This window comes from Antennarius striatus, chromosome 3 (assembly GCF_040054535.1).
Source record: "Antennarius striatus isolate MH-2024 chromosome 3, ASM4005453v1, whole genome shotgun sequence".
NCBI lineage: Eukaryota > Metazoa > Chordata > Actinopteri > Lophiiformes > Antennariidae > Antennarius > Antennarius striatus.
Window position 1 is genome coordinate 15,750,503 of NC_090778.1, and position 19,905 is coordinate 15,770,407.

The 19,905-nt window shown below is 41.5% G+C and overlaps 2 protein-coding genes across 3 annotated transcripts; one reads left to right on the forward strand and one right to left on the reverse strand.

Annotated features, from left to right (window-relative positions):
* Positions 1-212: 212 nt before the first annotated feature.
* Positions 213-3,832, forward strand: snap29 (synaptosome associated protein 29). Its single transcript, XM_068310863.1, has 6 exons — positions 213-283; positions 1,375-1,605; positions 1,735-1,928; positions 2,312-2,397; positions 2,472-2,576; positions 2,811-3,832. Exons 2-6 carry the CDS (start codon positions 1,375-1,377, stop codon positions 2,969-2,971), a joined length of 777 nt encoding a protein of 258 aa, XP_068166964.1. The 5' UTR covers positions 213-283; the 3' UTR covers positions 2,972-3,832.
* A 2,464-nt stretch (positions 3,833-6,296) lies between these two features.
* On the reverse strand, positions 6,297-19,765 carry si:dkey-178e17.3 (somatomedin-B and thrombospondin type-1 domain-containing protein). Of its 2 annotated transcripts, none has more exons than XM_068310907.1 (5): positions 19,267-19,765; positions 12,394-12,576; positions 11,989-12,079; positions 10,223-10,381; positions 6,297-9,289 (listed from the first exon to the last, which is right to left on the reverse strand). In XM_068310907.1, exons 1-5 carry the CDS (start codon positions 19,514-19,516, stop codon positions 9,184-9,186), a joined length of 789 nt encoding a protein of 262 aa, XP_068167008.1. In that variant the 5' UTR covers positions 19,517-19,765; the 3' UTR covers positions 6,297-9,183. The 2 variants fall into 2 exon arrangements, with proteins under 2 accessions (XP_068167008.1, XP_068167007.1); XM_068310906.1 differs by having other exon boundaries at positions 12,394-12,579.
* Between the last annotated feature and the right edge of the window lie 140 nt (positions 19,766-19,905).

Genomic DNA, 19,905 nt, shown 5'->3' on the forward strand with positions numbered 1-19,905 from the left:
GCAGGGACAATCCTCCGAACCGCGAACACAGTCACTAAAGGGTCACGGGTTGACGACCGAACGAGAGTGGAGAAATAAAAGAAGTCAGTCTGTCGACATGTGTCAACATTTCTTCTAAGATGTCTTGCATTTCTTTTGTGTTAGTGTGCGTCTTTATTGCGCAGGATTAACATTTTTGGGACATCAGGGGCGCTACGTCATCACACGTGACAGGAAGTGTTCGTTTGCTAGCTGTCAGCTGATAAAGCAGCAACAACGTCGGCAGTCCTGACGGAGGTTAAAGGTTTGTTCGTTAAATTCATCTGGCTTTTGGTATTTATAACTTGTTATGACCCTTTTACGAGACTAAAATGTCCATCCTGGCACAGCACTGCATAATGTTAGCTCACGGCTAACATTGAATGGTAGTCATACTTATGTTATTTACTAGCTAGCTAACGCCGTTTAGCTGATGGAACGTAAATATACATAAATATCAGTCACCTTGAGTTACCATAATTTAATGGTTATTAAATGACCATGGTTCACAAGTTGCTTAATTCTTGAGTGTTGTACCAAAATGAAGCTGCTTCTTCTCCTTTCGGCTTTTCCCTTCAGGGGTCGCCACAGTGAATCAGTTGCCTCCATCTAACCCTGTCTTCTGCATCCTCTTCTCTCACACCAACTACCTTCATGTCCTCTTTCACTACATCCATAAACCTCCTCTGTGGTCTTCCTCTAGGCCTCCTGCCTGGCAGTTCAAAACTCAGCATCCTTCTACCAATATATTCACTATCTGTCCTCTGGACATGTCCAAACCATCTCAGTCTGGTCTCTCTGACTTTATCTCCAAAACCTCTAACATGTGCTGTCCCTCTGATGTACTCATTCCTGATCCTATCCTTCCTAGTCACTCCCAAAGAGAACCTCAGCATCTTCATCTCTGCTACCTCCAGCTCTGTCTCCTGTCATTTCCTCAGTGACACTGTCTCTAGGCCAAACAACATCGCTGGTCTCACCACAGTTTTGTACACCTTTCCTTTCATTTTAGCTGAAACTCTTCTATCACACATCACACCTGACACTTTCCTCCACCCGTACCATCCTGCCTGTACACGCTTCTTCACCTCTTTTCCACACTCTCCATTGCTCTGGACTGTTGACCCTAAGTACTTCAAATCCTCCACTTTCTTGATCTCTTCTCCCTGTGACCTCACTCTTCTACTTGGGACAGTTTTTTTTAACATTGTCAAAAAACATTCTGTTAGTTCTTTCCTGACAGATTAGCTCTTAAGATAGTGGCTTGACTACAATGAAGATCCAGATGAGATACGTTAAAAGCTGTACAGAAGGCCAGAGCCTAGTAATTTGTCAAATTTTGTGTGTGCTCCACAGATGGCGTACCCTAAATCCCACAACCCATTTGCAGATGATGATGAGGATTTTGAGCCTAAAAGTAGAGGGCTTGATGATGACCCTGACGACATTGGGTTAAGTGATGCAGAGAGGAGGCAGAGGTATCTTAAACAGGAAGTGATGCATAAAGCTCAGTCTGCTGTTGACAGTAGTTACCGTTCCCTCGGCCTCATCTATGAATCGGAGAAGATGGGTGTAGAAACAGCTGAGGTATGTAGCATAAGTTGTAACCTGATAGGCAAAGGACTTCCTTGTCTCTGAAAGCATGAATATTAGCCCAAAAAAGTCATTCTTGTCATCTGTCACGTTTGCTTTTTTTATTTTGTCATCTCTACTAAGGAGTTGATGCGACAAGGTGAGGCACTAAAAAGAACCGACAAGATGTTGGATAGCATGGATCAGAACCTGAAGACAAGTCAGAGACACATTACTAGTATCAAGAGTGTGTGGGGTGGCCTCGTCAACTACTTCAGGGGCAAGCCAGAGACAAAGCCACCGCCCGAGGAGCCAAAAGCATACCAGGCCAGCGAAAGGTTTGATTCACTACGGTGTTGTTGATAAATTAGTTCATATGCTTGAGCCAAGCACGGATAATTTCAACATTTTGATGTGAGTTGGCAAGTGTAAGCAGGACTCCAGTATCTGGAAGACCATTTTAGCTACACCCAAATGTTTTTCAGATCACATGATTTTGCGGACATACTAGTGATCCTTTGACCCTGCGTTCCAGTGCCAGTTTTACACCGACTTTGTTCATTTTTAATTAAATTTCTAATAAATACAATATAAGAAAGAATGATAATTTAGTAATTGTGTGATGCTACCATGAAATTAATGGTTTTGCCATTTTCACAATTTAGTCACTGAATATCATTGACCTCACTAAATGGTTGTATAACGCTTATCTAACTTTCAGCTTACAGGGTGCCCTGTCCAGCAGCAGAGAACAGGAAGATAAGTACCAAGCCAGCCACCCCAACCTAAGAAAGTTAAATGTTGGAGGTAATGGTGTACACATGAGTACGTTATAGCCACATCACAAATGGCTTGCATTATTTTTCCTTTCTATGTTAAAGGTTTTGGAGATTCCCCATCGCTAGATGATGGGTCGGTTAGACAGAACGGATACCCACAAAACAGACACCTCAGGGAGGCTCACCAGACCCTTGACAAAAATTTAGGTAAAAAGAAAATTCCATCATTTACACATCATGGAATGCAGATACAGAAAAGTTTGCAAATCAATTTAATTAATTTTGCAATATATTACAAAAGCAGGTTTTGTAAGTCAATTTTGTTATACTTAAACTTAGGTCAAAAACCATAAAGTAAAATGTTATTTTTCCAGAAGTTTAGTTTTGTCATCCACTCCACAGTCCACAACTAAACCACAATGTCCTTTGTGAATCCACTAGATGGAATGTGTGAAGGCCTGAGCAGACTGAAGAACCTCGGACTGGGTCTCCAGTCTGAGATTGACAGCCAGGACAACTCCATTGATTCTTTACTGAACAGAGTGGACAAGATGGATGTCAAGATACAAAACACAAACCAACAGATGAAAAAACTCAAATAAAACTTGGACACACCTTAGAGATATTAACAGGTCAGCCCCTCACTCAAATCTCCACCCTGGCCACTGCGGACTAAAAAAGGCACTTTGATGTTGATTATGAAAGGTTTTATCGAATGTGCAAGTTAAGCAGATAGTCTAATTCATCCATATTTTCATTCCGGATAACTGAAATGTCATTTTTTCTGCTCTCCACTCTTGTTTATTTGTGTGCTTTTGAAGGGAAGACTAAAATCTGATGTCTGTGTCCAGATCAAGGTGGCTTTTTCTCCCTAATGAAGCTTTGTTGCACTTCTTCTGAATATAGTCTGTTAAATCATCTAAATTATAGCCCGATGACCTTGTCTCTATTGCCAAACATGATGGCTACTAATTCAGTTTAATCACTACGTGGCTCGTATTTCAGGCAGAGCAGATTCATGGGGAGACAAACTTATGTCTGAAATGTCTCTGATTCATATTTCATTGCTAACATATTAATGTACTCACCTTCACCTAAATGTGAAAACTTTCTTATGTCACTTTTGCCTTACATATTATTTGTGTTCAAATCAGAAAAGTGTTTACAGTCACCGTTTAATGATCTACTGTGATTCTTACCTTCAAGTTACATTTTTGTGCTTTCATACACTCTCTAGCCTTATACAGATTCTTTCTAATGCTAAATATAGTGAATGTTGCAGAATGTGTTTGGCATCAACAAACTTACTAGCTGTTAATGTGAATTTTTCTATATTCTCCTTCCCTTGACAACATTTATGAGAAATTGTATTATGAAAAGTGAGTGAAAAAACAAACTTGTTGTAACGGATCCACGTTATCTTGTATTTTATTCAGAAAAACAATAAACACATTTGCATCTCTGTTTTTTTGCGTTTCCTTTCCAGTAGAGCAGCCAGTCCAAAGTGCCACTAGGTGCCGCTACATCTCAGGGATGGAATTTTCATGGGTTATTGAAGAATAAAACCGTGAATGATTTGTGTTTCATTTTCTTTATACAATGTGGTGTAACAGGTGTGGAATAGATGTGTAGATTTTACAAACCAAGTGTTCTGATTGGTTTAAAATAATCATGTATAGTAAATACATGTACTATTCCCAAAATATACAAGCCTCAATATTTGAAAAATTATCATTTAATTTATTTACTATCAATTTTAACTTCAATCAAAGTTGACCAAAATAACTCTTGTAATGAGACACTGAATATTGCTTTTGTTTACGTTTTGGTTGTTTTTTTTCATTATAGGATGTGTATATTTTATGTTTACTGGATCTGTTGTGTAACAGCTGTGTTGCTGCGTGTCGCTCAGGTCCTCGTGTCACAGTGTCTATTCATTATCATTCCTCTCTGCTGGACCAGCTGCTCCGACAGAGGCCCACATTAGGATGACTTCCTAATTACAGTACACGCTTCCCAAAAACATAAAGTATAAGCATAACACAGGAGAAATGGGGGTACCAACTAACCAAGGCCCCAAGAAGAGAGAGCCCCCTCATGTCTGAATTTGAAGAGGGATTTTTTTTTTAATGTTGTTTGGATGTGTTGACAGTAATTTCATTTTTACCCCCCATTTTTATACCCTATTTTTATACCCCATTTTTTCATTTTTAGCCAGGCTTATTTGAATGCTGCAGAATGAAGTCCTTTGAGAAGTAGACAAATAATTCTGGTAAGCACAAAATTGGAATTGTCTTCACAGTGTCAATTTTTTTTTTTTTGTTGGGACAAGTCCATTAACCGACATGAAATGAATGATCTTGGTTAGGTTTGAAATCCGGTTGGATTGGCTGATGTTGAAGGGTAGGTAGGGGGTGTTAAGGGCAGATCATCCATAGCTGCACTGGACCGCAGGAAAAGAGATCCCTGTTGCATACAAATAAATTTAGTGATGGAAAAGAGTGTTTGGGTTAAGGACAGAAAATGTTTCTAGTTGCAGGGAACATTTATCCGGGTATGAGATCTATTATTGGCTTTTGACTGAAATGTTTGATAAACTTAGTTTTGATGGGGATAAATGTAGCAGCTAAGGTGACCTCAGGTGGAAGCTGCACTCAAACCACAACCACACGGAAGTCATCTCCGGGTCCCTTTGCTTCATACCATCCATAGGGGGTAGGGGGGCTTTGAACAGCTGTCTTGCTAAAACTAAACAGTGGATGTGCTGTGACAAAGACTGCTACTGCAGGAATGCCCCCCTTTTCAGGGGGCATAATCCCAGAACACACTGCTGTCGGAGCCCATCAGGCACTGGGCCAGAGACGGGCCTTCCTGCCCTTTTGAAAGTGGGTTAGTAGCAGAGGCAGGGCAGCCAGGGGGGGTAAAGCCTGCTTCAGAGGGAGTGGACTGTCGCGCTATTGCCACTGTTGTAGTAAGAGAAAATAAAGAGTAGTGCTGACGGCGAGGAGTTTGAAGCGGGAGGGGGGAGTACAGAAAGTAGGGAAAGGGTGAGTAAAGAGAGATTAATGACGGTGGTAAATTGCCACTGAAATAAACGTGGGAGCAACAAGAGTATGTTTATTTTTTTGTTTTGGCTTTTTTCCACAGTCATAAAACCTCTCAAAGTTTATTACTATTCAAATTAATATGTTTTTTTATTCTAAAGAGCAGTAGATGGCCTCTAATATAAAACATTAAGCCTTAGCGGATTGCAGATATAAAGTTTGGATTATAAAAACCAAACAATCAAGCTTTATTTTCCTCACCTGTCCTCTGCAGACACCATTTGTGGCTGTGCTCCTCCCTACAATGATGGCCTGTAGCTGACTGTAGAACAAACAATATCACTAATCAGCAATAGCATGTAACTTCAGGAGTCAGAGTCCAAGTTTGGTCACTCCCTCTATGGACGCCAGTCCCAATATCATACACGGATGTGGAAAACTAGATTTCAAATTTGGTGTCTTGGTTTTCATTGTCCATAGCTGTTGCAAAAACGTATTTTTCCATGTAAATTATCCAGCCAGTCTTTTGACCTCGTCTCTGGCTATAATGTCACTAAAACAACCTGAAACTGTGGTAAAAGGGAGATTATGGAGATTAAGTTGTTCTGCTTGTCATCATGTTGGTAAATACAGCAGGAAAACATGAAAATTACAACACAAACATGTTAAGTATGTTTCTATTAAGTTACGTATGTGTGGCAGCCCTTATCTTGCATGTAAACACTAGTGATGCTGAGGGATATACTTAGAAGAGTTATGTCCACAGTAATTGCAGAGGGGAGCAGTCAGAAATGCTAATGGTGGTTCACGTCAGTGTTCCAAGTATTGCTTAATCTGAGAGGAATGATGCAATCAAATAAAAGGAAATATAACGAGCTTGGGAGAGATGACAGTATAGTTGTTTATTTTCACTAATGGACAGTGTACATATGGTATTCATGCAGTATGCTGTGCTGCACTGGTAACATCAACATTTGCTTTACAATAAATAAACACACACAAACTAACATAGTCTTGGGAGAAAAGGAGAGAAATCTCCCCAGAGAGAGAATCCCTCTGGTTGGATTACACCCACTCTGCTCTTAAACCAGCAGTACCAGAGATGTCGAAAGGCCTGCGGAGCCAACTGGCTGATGTTAAACCAAGGTAACGCTGTGGTTAATCTGCAGGTTACTTTCAGGAAAACAGAAAATCTGTAGAGACTGCAGTGATGGAGAAAAAGAAATGCAGATGAAAGAACTCCAGGGAGATTCTGTTCTTATAAAGGGAAAAATATGGCTGCATTTGCTAGTTTCACTTGGTTATGCTTTACAGATAATACTCCTCTGTGATGCCAATAGAATTTTTTAGCAGGGCAGGGACCGTGATAAAATGGTAATGAAGGAATTCATTTCAGTCCAGGACATGGAGGGCAGAAAAACCACAGTCAAATTCTCTTAACCCTCCGTTTATGTTTACGTTTTAAAGTTTGAAGATCTGGGAAAAGTAGCTAAAAAAATTTTTTTTTCAGTTTGAAACTCCTTCTGCTTGGCTTAATTATTGTATTCAACATATAATATGAAAATGGGTTATCTTACATATTTGCAACTACCCTAGGCATGTTTATAACACAATGTTGATGTTTGGGTCAATTTGACCCAGCAACCGGAACTATTTCTTTTTTGGAATTGTGAGACATATTTCACCTCAATCTCTCTCTCTTTCACACACATACACACACACATACACACACACACACACACACACACACACACACACACACACACACACACACACACACACACACGCAAGTGTTATGACTTGACAGGAACCATTGCGACGGGAACCATTAATGTTCACGCGGGACATTCCACCCACATTCAGTGGACACTGAACAGGAGAGGGCCAAAACATATATAAGATTCTCTGCATGACAGTCTGACCAACATTACACTCTGTCATGCAGACCTTTACAAAATGAGCAAAAGAAGCAAAAAGGTGACACTCCAGGAGGCTGTGGAAGTCATCTTTAATCATGACTGTGAAATACAGAAGGATATGTCTGAAAATGAAAGCTGTCTTGAGCTAAAATCTGAAACTGTGGGAATTGATATTCCTATTCCTTCAACAAGACATACAATATATGTCAATAAATTGTGAAATACAGTAGTCTTCATCCCTAAATATGCATCAGGCTAAACTGTCTGCAGAAAACATAACCAAGACAGTGCAAGGCCCCACTAGGATGGCAGTGACATGTCTGACAGACATCAAGTCAGCTTCTGAGCTGGTCATGCCTAATTCAATCCAGAAAATCATGTGTGTTGATTATGCATTATGTTTGTCTTTACACCATAGTAAGGGAAGTAAAGGAATCATGGTCGTCTTGTTTCTCAGTTACATCTGGGAAAAGGAAGAGGTGCTAGGTCTGCAGGCCATCTGAAGACAAGCTTGACCTGTGTGAAATGTGCTAAATTCATTCACACAAAGCACAGTGTGGTGACATGTCACTCATGGGCCGTGTAGATAAACAGACAGACAGACAAACACGCATAAACACAGACACACACGCAAACACACCTTGTTCATATCTGCTATTGCTGGTTAGGGTTTTGGGTGTTTTTTGGCTTAAAAACAGTGCAAATATGTAAAACAAAATCCAACTGTTATGTTTGAATGTTAAACGTACTGTTATCTTATTGTTTAACATGTTGGTCTTTTAATAGTGATAATATGGTGAAACTATATTATTACTATTTTACCGGATTTTTATGGAAAATGAGTGAATGATCCTAATTGAACCATTAACTGAAAGAGGTAAGGAACAACATTGCACTAAATATTGATGGAATACTACGTTATGGAGTTATTAATGACATATAAACAATACTTGAAGGAATTCTTTCTGGTTTTGGACAACTTTTGGGTATATAAACATGCAGTGGGTCAAATTGACCCACAACATCAATGTCGTTAGTGACAGATGAACGTAGAAGGAGGGTTAGATGGCTCGTTTTCCTCTCCAGTGATGTTCAGTCTAAAAGAATGGGACTTATTCCCATTATATTTCATTTCAAACACCTAAAAAAAAAAATGTTAGCGACCAACCATCAGAGAAGGCACACATGAAGAGGAAGAGGCCCGATGGGGGACAAAGATTCAGCCGTCAGCACCTCAGAAAATAACTGATGGTTAATTTGACCCATATAATGTGTTTGTTTAAAAGAAGCGATAATAAGGACAACTATAGAAACCATACAGCACACTGACTCAACGATTCTTGCAATAGATACAAATTGTATGGATCAATTTTCAGCATCTTCAACCTGCAGGTGATTTTTTTTACCCTTTGGATTGGGGTTTCGTGTCCAAATGTTGGTTAGCTGTACAGACATATATGCAAAACACAGCAATGAAAAGTAGAAAATGTATAAAGGAAAATAGTAATTTTATAAATGTATACATCATGCATTAACAAATGCAGTTGCATTGATGGAGGTAGATAAAGATGTAGAGGTAAGAGGGCATATAGATGTTGCTTTGGAGAGTAAGTACTGAGCATGGCTAAAAGTCTGAAATTGGATGCGAGGGTTTCTGTGTGCTTAGAATTAGTGTATACAGTACAGAGTACGAGGTGAAAGGAAGGAGTGGCAGGATGCGACTGATCTCCTCGTGTTACCCGTCCAGTCATACGGATTGGAGCATCTGGCTTGGCCGTTAGGGTTCTCCACAGTTAGTGGGAGGTAAGGATTGCGTCCCTTCATGCAGCTGTCTGGAGTTTGCAGTCGGGTTCACACAAAGAGTATCGAGTAGGGAGGACACCGGCAGCCCTCAGAGGAGGACTCTCGTATCCAGGAGCCGTGACAACCTGGGACAGACGCCGTAGCCCAGAACGTTCTGGGGGAGAAAAAGGCCCATAAAACAAATTTGAAATAATTGGTTACCAGGAACAGTATTCACCTTAAATTACTGAAATCATTCATTTTCATGTACAGCCGCTGTATCTGCCGTAGCGGGTCACGGGGAGCTGGAACCTATCCCAGCTGGCATAGGACGTGAGGCGGGGGACACGCGTTGCACTGGCATCGTGCCAGTGCACCGCAGAGCCACATACAAACACACACACACACTCACTCACTCCTACAGACAATTTGGGACCGGCCAATCAACCTGAAGCGCATGCTTTTGGAGGTGGGAGGAGGCTGGAGAACCCGGAGAGAACCCACATGGACACGGGGAGAGCATGCGAACTCCGCACAGAGCGGGACTCGAAGCCGGACCCGCCGTGTTGTGAGGCGACAGCGCTAACCACTGCACCACCGTGCCGCCCTTTAGTGAAATAAATTACCACAAATATATTCAGTAATACAAAATTCTCAGAAGCAGTTGCTATATGAACCCATGGTCATTCTTTACATTAACCAAGCCACACTAAAATCATTGTTTGTCATTCTACACCTTTAATGACATCCATTGAAGATCCAGTGTGTAAGATTTAGGATTTAGGGCAGAAGCCAAACATATGTAAGTATGATTTAATTTGTGTGTGAACAATCACCTGAAACTAAGAATGAATCTTTTATAATTTTATAACCTTTTATAATGCTCATTTACACTGTCTTGATGCTGCCATGTTTCTTCTGCAGCCCAGAATGGACAAACCAAACTCTGGCTCCAGAGATGGCTTTTTACATTTAAAGCCAGTGATTCACAAGTAGAGATCACTGAATCAAGCGCACTATAGACCTTCATGGTGCAATGCTTTATCAGGTAAATGACTGGGTCACCCACACAGCTTTACGTCTTTACATGTTTTTCTTTCTGGTTTACCTGATGTTGTCTAGTCCATCCCCTCCACAGCGGTCAGACGTTGACATGGCATCACTCTGACACTCTGCACAGACCAGCCTCTCCCTCACCAAATGAGCGCTCCATAGTTTGACTTTACAGGCTGCACTGGCCTGTTTTACCCGCAGGTATACGCAGTAACTGCAAGATAACAAGAGGGCAAAATGGTAAAACAACAACTGACTTGTTTTCACGTGCATTTGATTTTTAAATGTGGCAGTGAAAGAGGCAACATATAACTGAAACACATTTCTCTTCTTCTCACTGGAAGTAATTCAACAGTAAAAACAATCCAATATGTTTAATTCCATGAAACCAGTCAGCCATCCAGCCCAGCAAGCTGTGCTTCATTATGTCTACTGTAAAAGAAACACATTAAACATCCTGACAAGGGGTTGCTCAGTTTGAACATCATCCTAAAGTGACACAATCACCTGCACTATCCTCCAAAAATGCTTAATCTGTCTCTTGGAGACAAAAACAAAGTCTTGTTTTCCTGCTCAGCGTGTTCTCTGGAGGGCACTTTGAACTTCAGCTCTATTTATTTTGTCTCTGATTCAGTCAGCTGTAACAAAACAGACCCCAATGGGGCCGTTTGTCCAAGAAAATATGCGCAGGTTTCATTTACACTGAGAACAAAAAAAAAGAATACTGAATATATAGAATTTCAATTACCAAATCCATTCAGAATAATTTTACGACTCTGCTGAATGTGCTACAATAAGACTCTAACACATCCAGTACATTCAAAAATGCTGTCTGTAAGGTTTTTAGTGTAACTCTCTGTTCATACCAAGAGAAGCTGTGTTATATAAAAGAATTTATTATGAAAGTGTGTCCTAAAGTAAAACTGCATAATAGTATGTTATTATTGTTCTTAAGCCCCTTGTCTTTGTGAAATATTTCTCTATCTGATGATGTTAATCATAACTGAGTGTCATTTTAACCACTTATTTGCTGGGTCAGTTTTTATGATCACATCAGGGACATAAGAGGACACCAGAGGTCTGTGTGAAATCACCCTAACCCGGTGTTTTCCAGGCTGAATTGCTAACAATTATGTGAAATGTGCTTCAAATCCTCCAGGGCTTTGTATTACTGTCAAAACAAAAGTGTCCAATGTCCGCTATAATCAGTGTAAAAGGTTGTGTGGAGATACCATCCATCATGTTATCCCCTGGTCTCTGATTTTTCCAGCTCTGATAATATCTGCAATCAGCTACAATCATATTCAGGGAGAGTTTAATTTTATATAGATTATTATGGTTGTCTTATCAGCAACGGGCAGCTCATGATGCAAATATCCACTGACAGCGACACACAGTCAAAGCAATTTCAAGGCTCTGTACGCTATCATAACCTTGGCCTTGATCTGTACTCTAATCTTTTGGAAGATAAAGTTGATCTTAAAATGATCTTTGAAACTCAGTATTGTCACAGTTACTGTCATGAGAAAGAAGTGTGCTGCTAAGAAAAGAATAAAAATACACTTTTGAACTCTTGAGCTGATGAATTTCATGCAACATGCATGAATACCGGTTTTAAAGTTAGTTCTCATATCTTCATTTACCAAAAAAATCTCTGTACTAAGAATGTGATAATTGTACACTCCAGATATTACAACTCTTATTACCTGCAACACCCCCCCACCCTCCATGAACGATACAGACAGAGTAAAGGAGGTGCTGGCCGGATCAGGGGTAAGTAATCCAATGTGTTTGTTTGCAGTGGGACGACAGAGGCCTTACCTGGCCTTCTCCTCCTTCATCAGCATGTGTGGTCTCCTCCAAGGGTCCTTGAAGTTCCTCTTGAAAAAATCAGGCAGGATCTTTGCCACCTCTGCAGGTCGGACGTAAGGATTAAAGACGGCCGTGTCAAGTAACGTCCATTAAAATTTAGGTAAAAGTCAGTGTAGGCAATCTTTAGCAGCTTGGTCCCATTAATCTGTGTTATATTTGAAACTGATTCCATTATAAAGAACACAAGTGAAGCGTCCAGGCCACTGGAGTTGAGGCTTCAAGAAAAGATGTGTTGCTTATAATGAAAGTGTGAACAAAGGTATCACAGAATGCTGAAAGACCAACAACTGCATGTAACTAATTTTTATTTTTACAGTTCACGTATGTAGAGGAGCACATAGTAAATATTCTCACCTTTAGCAGCGCTGCATTTGGCATTGTTTCCAAAGCATCCTCGACGCTGTTTGAGGTCAGGACAAGCCAAGCCTCCATTTCTGGGGGGTACAGATACTTGGCGACTCCTTTCTGTGCGGCCAATTCCACATGTAGATGTGCATGAGGACCAGGGACCCCATGATCCCACCACACAGTCAACAGCTGCTGGGGAAACAGAGATCAGAGATCAACTGAAGGTCTTGGATAAATGACAAAAGAAAAACAAAAGTGCAAAGCAGAGCATCTAGAGACTCCTTCATTCCTTTAGGGTTTTATTATATACAGACAAGAAGTACTTTTTGAGAAGTAGATGTGAGTCAGTTTGGGAATATTTAGCCAACAGATCAGGTCTGAGCTCTTTTAAGTAGTGCAATTCCAACAAATGGTCTAATTCTGAAAACTGGATTCACTTAGAGGTAGTTATAGACTTTCCCCTGACTGTTGGTGCCATGCTTAAACGCATGGCTGAAATTGTGCAGCTGCAAAGCACACCCAGATATAAAGTAGAGTTGCATAACATTGATTCCAGCAGTCTCTCAGGTAGGTGGGTGGTAAATAAATGACTGGGTCATTACCATCTGCTAATGCCAGATCAGCCAAACCCCAGACTCAGGAAGTCTGCAACCCGGGTCAAATGTGAAGCCCATTTAAATAAGGGGCTAATTTTGTATCCTGTTCCCTCTGTTTTCCCTTTGCCCTACAATTAAACACACACATATAACACACAACATAAATATAGCAACAGTGGCAATCAGGTTTCCCGTTCGGTAAGCTGATTTAGCCGACTGCATCAGGCTATGAGGAAGCTGCTTCAGTCAGATGGCTGCACTGATCAAAGAGTCTCCAGCAGCCATCAAGCCTCGACCTGCTCAGAGACTGAACAGCAGACAGACAGAGATGCTGCCCGCTCCGTAAACACACACACACACACACACACACACACACACACACACACACACACACACACACACACACACGCACACACAAATAAATATAAAGATTTACACTTAAATACTTTGTGTGAATTAATTCAGCCACAGCAGGAAGTTTGTAACGGTTGATGAATGTATAAAACAAATATATGTCAACTGAATCGAATCCTACCTCCACATGAGGGTCTCAATAAGAACTCGGGCAACAGTGCAATGTATGCAAGTGTGTGTGTGTGTCTGCACGTGCGTGTGCGTGCGTGTGTGTGTGTGTGTGAATGGGAGAGGGGGGGGGGGAGTAAGAGAAACTTCAAGGTCCCTCTTATTCAGTTCATTCTCATAGTCCCGTTGCTTTTTGGGGTTTTTTGGGGTATGTCCAGTGACACGACCGATCCATAAAGTCACATGGGAATCTCTGCATTCCTGCACATTAGTGCAGCCCCCCCACCACTTACTTTTCCCAGATGACCATGCACACATGTACTCGCGCGCACACACACACACACACACACACACACACACACACACACACACACACACACACACACACACACACACACACACACACACACACACACACACACACACACACACAACCAGTTTCTGTCACAACAGACCCACCCTATTTGGCACCCTAACACACACCACCCTTTGTGGACTTGTGGAATGACATGAACTTTCTTGAAAGAGCACAGAGGGGACATGAGTCTGAGCACGGCATCCATATCAGCTTCTCTGCTCCCGCCTCCTCCACCTATTCTTATCCTTAATCCTACTTCCTGTCCTTTTCTTCCCTCTTCTATGTCCTTTGTTGTTCACAGGAGCAGGTTTTTCTTTCACATAACAGTAACATCACAATCAACTAGTTTAGTTGTGGCTTGTACCACAGAGAATGATGAGGTCACAGAGTTTCCTCACCCAAAGGGAAACTGGGCTAATACCCTCTGATTGACACTGAAACACTCACTAATGCTCACAGAACTAAGGCCCTGGAAGTCTCAGTTTATTTGCCCCAAAGCCAGCAGGGGTCAGAAGGCAATTACCTAGCCACGGTGATCCCCTGCACTGTATCTGGTACCACCACTGTGACGGTCACACCACCCACATGATAACCCTGCTGACAGTCTGACACAGCCCACCCCACTGAGCTTACAGCCACTGCTGGCCCCCCGGCCCCATTGTTGACGAGAAAGTTCCCAGGTTGGGAGCATGACTGCAAAATCTGACAATAAAAGGTGGTTCCTTTGGTCACTGTCAGCTGAATTTGATCAAACCACAAACACTTCCAAGCCTTTAGGGGGCTTGGGTAAGCATAATCTCTGAAGGGAGGATGCATTACACTGTGAACTCTCAAAAACGCAGTAATACTGTAGTTGAGATTAATTCCAGTTACGCTGAGTGGCGTCCGTGGCAGCTGCAGCGGCAGAACTTCAGATACTAACTGAACCAAACACTGAAAGCCCAGCCATCAGCTCTTTTATCTCCCAATGTGTCGGCCAACCTCCAGTCACACTTGTTACAGTCAGATAATGGTGAACTATCTGGCCTATCAGTTTGATATTTTTCCAACACATTCCCTGAATCTCCATTTACGGTTTCATAACAGCAGAGTTATCAGACCTGCCCGCCCAATTTCCTTTATCTTCCTCTCCTTTTATCACTGACCAACACTCTCTCTTGTTCTTTCTCCTCCATCTGTCTCCTTTTTGTGGTTCTTTTTTATTCTCCTGCCCCCTCCATCTACCCAGAGTCCTCTCTGATAGGACCCAGATGTCCAATCACCCTTGAGGACAATTGTACCCCAAACCTCTCCAACATACTTCCCTCCCATGGAGGGAACTGGGCCATGTTCCAATCAGACAAGACTTACGACATTCGGCCACACAACAGAGAGAGAACCATAAGCTTGTTAATCACAGCAAAAGACGCCAGACCCACTGCTAATGACAGGTTAGCACTTAAATGCTTCCTGTAGACACCATTAAAAGAGAAGCTAAGTAAACAACTACTTAAAAGGATTCATCACAAAATACACAAACACAGCTGACAATGGTTTTCTCCAGCAAATGAAATGCTGTGCTTATATTGCAGTATTGCATAATGATAATTGATGCAGTCTCTTAAGTATATAAATTCTGAATATGGACTCCACCTCAATAAAATTAACAAAACAACCACTAAAATATTTAGGCTCCTTTTAATGCTATAATCTCTCTCTCTCTCTCTCTCTCTCTCTCTCTCTCTCTCTCTCTCTCTCTCTCTCTCTCTCTCTCTCTCTCTCTCTCTCTCTCTCTCTCTCTCTCTCTCTCTCTCTCTCTCTCTCTCTCTCTCTCTCTCTCTCTCTCTCTCTCTCTTTATATATATATATATATATATATATATATATATATATATATATATATATATATACAGGTAGATATTATGTGTATATATGTACTGTATTTATTTATATATATATATACATATATACAGATAGATAGATAGATAGATAGATAGATAGATAGATAGATAGATAGATAGATAGATAGATAGATAGATAGATAGATAGATAGATAGATAGATAGATAGATAGATAGATAGATAGATAGATAGATAGATAGATAGAGAATCTATAGATAGATAGAGAATCTAATCTATTATAGATAGAAATATAGATATGTACAGTAGATATTATTCTTATATGACTGTATCACCTAAATGAAAGTTTTGGGATCAATCTCTAATTTTTCTGGCACAGCATGAAGCATACGCCTTTGCTTCATTGTAGCCTCTACAAAAGAAATTGTTCAAACATGCAGACACCATTTATGGTCAACCTGGAAAACAACATTTGAGATTTGTGATCATGGGTAGACCAGATGAAGAATATCAAAGAGCATCTAGGAGGAGCACCTATTCTACTGCCAGGAGAAACAGGACGGCAAGCTGTTGGCTCCAACAAACTCCAGCAGCTGGCCCGTTTCAGCCTGCTTGGTAAAAACATCCACAGCACAGGAGTAAAAGAAAGAACATTTGGGAAGCAAGGAGAAAAAAGGGAGTGAACACAGTGGGACAGAAGCAAATACTATGGCATGACATACCACACCCTACAGGGAAGGAAGAGGTGTCTGCAAGAGAGACGATGAGCAATGAGCGTTTCTCTGGTGTAACTCAGACGGAGGCTACAGAACGTCTCTTTGCTGAAGTGAGATCTACCAGATGCCACAGTGTGAGAGGAGCTGCCTCTCCAGTTTTCTGTTGCCTCTCTGGAGTCCATGAAGAGGAACTTAGATGTAGTAGGGCTGACATAGGAAATTACATGATAAGCTAAAAGTACTCCTACAACAGGAGGCAATATCTAACTATTAAGGAAAATGACAGGCCTTTATCAGTAGTGTTATAGGGTGAATGCAATAAATAAACTTATGTGTATCCAGTCAAATGGTATCTCATATGTTTTATGGGAGTGCAGATAAGATCAAGGCTGCAATAAATTGCAATATCTGCTGTCAATGCGTCACCCATGAGGCATTTCTGACTGGACTGACACCAAAGAAATATACTTATTATTACTTGGTCAAAAATCTCCCTCCAGCTGAACTGGAAACAAAAATGAGGTATTTAAGTTTGTACTTTTTTTTTTAGAATTTTTAAAAAACATTCCATTACTGACTTCACTTGAATTTAACACAGCACAGCTAAGCACAGAAAATTCTTGCCAAATACTTCATTTGCTCAGCAACTTTGGTGAGAACCTCATCACACTGGAGAGACCTTTAACCGTTCTGCAAACACTGTGTGTTTCTTCTGTCTCTCTTCTGATGTCACCCAGTCTTTGCTCAGCCACAGCTGACGTGACTAAATTACAGACTGTGACAGACAGAACATAGACAGACCGCCTAATGTATTACAGAGCTGCAAGAACAGGATCAGATAAAATGTAAATGTAATGCGGGTGAGAGAAAACATCAGTGTTGCTTTGATGGATGCGACCAAATCAACATGTTGCATGTTGTGTTTACACTGAACAGATGCTCAGCTCACAGTGGAAAGAAGTCACAATCACTCAAAACCCATCGATGCAGATTTTATACGTCATGAAAGTCATCAGATCAAAGACTGTGGAGTAATTAAACTGATTATTCCAGAAAAACAAACCAGGATAAATAGAATAAATATTTCTTGTATTGTCAGACATAGCAAATATTCAGCATGTTTCCATCTATAGATGTTCTGTTGTCCATCCTGGAACACCTGCACCTCAGCCGCGTCTAATTCTGTACTGTTGTGTCCCATCAGTGACCTGTCAGAGGGACACCTGATGCTAAAACCCCAATCCCACAGCTGTGAGCTGACCTTCTGAGAACAGCAGTTGTTGAACAGTACAGTGATGACTAAACACTGACCTTAGACCCTTTCCTTCAGTTAAATTACGTCTTGGCAGACACTGTGGGTGATGCCAAGACAGAATTCAGCTGGTTGCTCTGTGCTGTCTCTGCGTGTCTTTTTGACTGCTTCACATATAAAAACACAAACTGATTTTTTTAGAGTTTTACCTCCAGGGAGGAGGTTGAGTTTTCACCCATGTCCCTGTGTTTGCTAAACACGTCAATGTAACTTGATGGGAGAACGGGTTTGGAGCCTCAGTAGACCCGGTTAAGTTTGGTCTGGCCCGTTTAAAGATGTAGATACAGGATGTTTGTTTAATTGATGTTCTTTATCGTTGCAAAACAGAATTATTTAAACACTTTTCATATGAACCTTGAAGCACAGGCCGGAAATTGTCATAATGACTGAGTGTCATAACGGTGTGGATACAAATAAGAATTCAAATCCATCATATTTCAATCTCTTCACTTCAAATTAATGGTACTAGGTCTATGAGACTTATTTTATTTTGGAGTCTTTGCAATGGTCTGTGCACTACTGAGAGTCGGGTTTATATTTGATTTTATTTATTGGTAGCGTGCTTCTGCTGTGTGGAATAATGTGGGGTTCATTTATTTATAATTAAAAATTCCAAGAAGTTTTTTTTTTTACACTCCGTTTATCTTATGTTACTCTAAAGGAACACATTTTAATGGCTGCATCACAACACGTTGCAGGTCAAGACTGTTTGGCTTCAGCTGTCTCTCCATCACAGGCGTTGTGTTTTACTGAAGACATGATTAACTCCAGTCTTGACGAGGCAGACAGGTCTCCTCAGAGCACAACGTCTACACTAAATGTGCCTAAATAGAGGGATTGGTGCTGCATTTGAAGTCTTCTGCTGGTATAACTGACCCCACAGGTGCTGGTTATGGAGCACTTAGGACTAGGGTCACACTCTGAGAGTATCTGTACACAGAGATTCCCTCCTCCTGAACCTGAGATGTTTCAGCGGAGTTTCTGTCACATCTCAGACAAGCTGCACTGAAAGTAATCCTGACCATCTTTGGCAGTCTGTTTCCATGGTGTCCATTCCCCTGATTTGTCCATATATAGCAGCGGGGAGGTTGATGAGGGAAGAAAAAGTTACCCCCACTTATATCTTAAAGGTTCCTCAGAACAATTAATCATGATTTTATGCTCACTCACTCCCCTTCTGAGCACACCATGTCCACGTTCAGGGTCAGCCACAAAAGCCTAAAAACACACAGCCAGCTTGTTGAATATGACGGGGGGTGGCGGTGAGGAGCCAAACACCACCTCTGGCTGCTCACTTAGAACAAACAACCTTAATGGGTGCAGTACAGACAGCTATGTGCAGTATGTCTCACTGTCTGTCACCTCCCTGTCAGCCATGGCTGGACAACAATGAACCACAGTTGACACAGGTCAGGACGCGCTGGGAATCAACATGATGTCCCCACATCAAACTTCTGAACTTTCATTACTGAAGCTTCAGAAAGTTCTTGAACTTATTCAGTCAGTTGACGCCAGTAGGGGACAACACACTACTCACCAGACATTTGGCACACACGCTGATAATCATCGCAGCAGTCTCCAGTTTTCTGACAGTACGCATCGCAGTAGCAGACTGTTTTTCTCCTCGTGTACTCTGAACAGTCGTTGTTTCGGCCGGTGCAACAGTTTGGGCTCTCTCTCTCCTTGCAGCCGGCCTCGACCTGTTGGACAAACCCCCCGATGAAGAACGCTAAACATCCACAAACGATGAACCCGAGACGCGCTGAGCTCCATCCATGTCCTCCCATGACGGAAACTTGTCAGGGTTCACTTCTTCAACACACACACACACACACACACACACACACACACACACACACGCTGGAGTCGGTTTGCTTCACTTTGGATGGTGGTCAAAAAATACAATAACCTGTCGTATTTTCTAAATGAAATTCAAGTCCAAAATAACCTGGGTATCGACCCCAGGATCGAACACCTGATGCGTAAAAGTGGAGCCTGTGTGCGCACCAGCGCTCCTCCGTCCCTCTGTCGGACACCTCCCCTCAGGACTACTGCTGGCTATTAGGAAAGACGGCCCCCCCCCTCCTCCTTTCTCTCTTTCTTGCTCACTTGGTTGCGCAATTAACAAGAAAAGTGCCATTACAAAATGTCTTCTGATTCTCTTTTGGACCACCTC

What these genes read in the sequence shown, in the direction of transcription:
- si:dkey-178e17.3 (XM_068310906.1), bottom strand. Translation starts at nt 19,516, where the DNA reads ATGGGAGGACATGGATGGAGCTCAGCGCGTCTCGGGTTCATCGTTTGT. An exon ending in GCGTGTGTGCCAAATGTCTG is followed by an intron (nt 12,580 to 19,266) that starts GTGAGTAGTGTG and finishes CTGTTTCCCCAG; the next exon opens with CAGCTGTTGACTGTGTGGTG. An exon ending in GATGGACTAGACAACATCAG is followed by an intron (nt 9,290 to 10,222) that starts GTAAACCAGAAA and finishes TTTCTCCCCCAG; the next exon opens with AACGTTCTGGGCTACGGCGT.
- snap29 (XM_068310863.1), top strand. Translation starts at nt 1,375, where the DNA reads ATGGCGTACCCTAAATCCCACAACCCATTTGCAGATGATGATGAGGAT. An exon ending in TGGGTGTAGAAACAGCTGAG is followed by an intron (nt 1,606 to 1,734) that starts GTATGTAGCATA and finishes ATCTCTACTAAG; the next exon opens with GAGTTGATGCGACAAGGTGA. An exon ending in GCATACCAGGCCAGCGAAAG is followed by an intron (nt 1,929 to 2,311) that starts GTTTGATTCACT and finishes TCTAACTTTCAG; the next exon opens with CTTACAGGGTGCCCTGTCCA.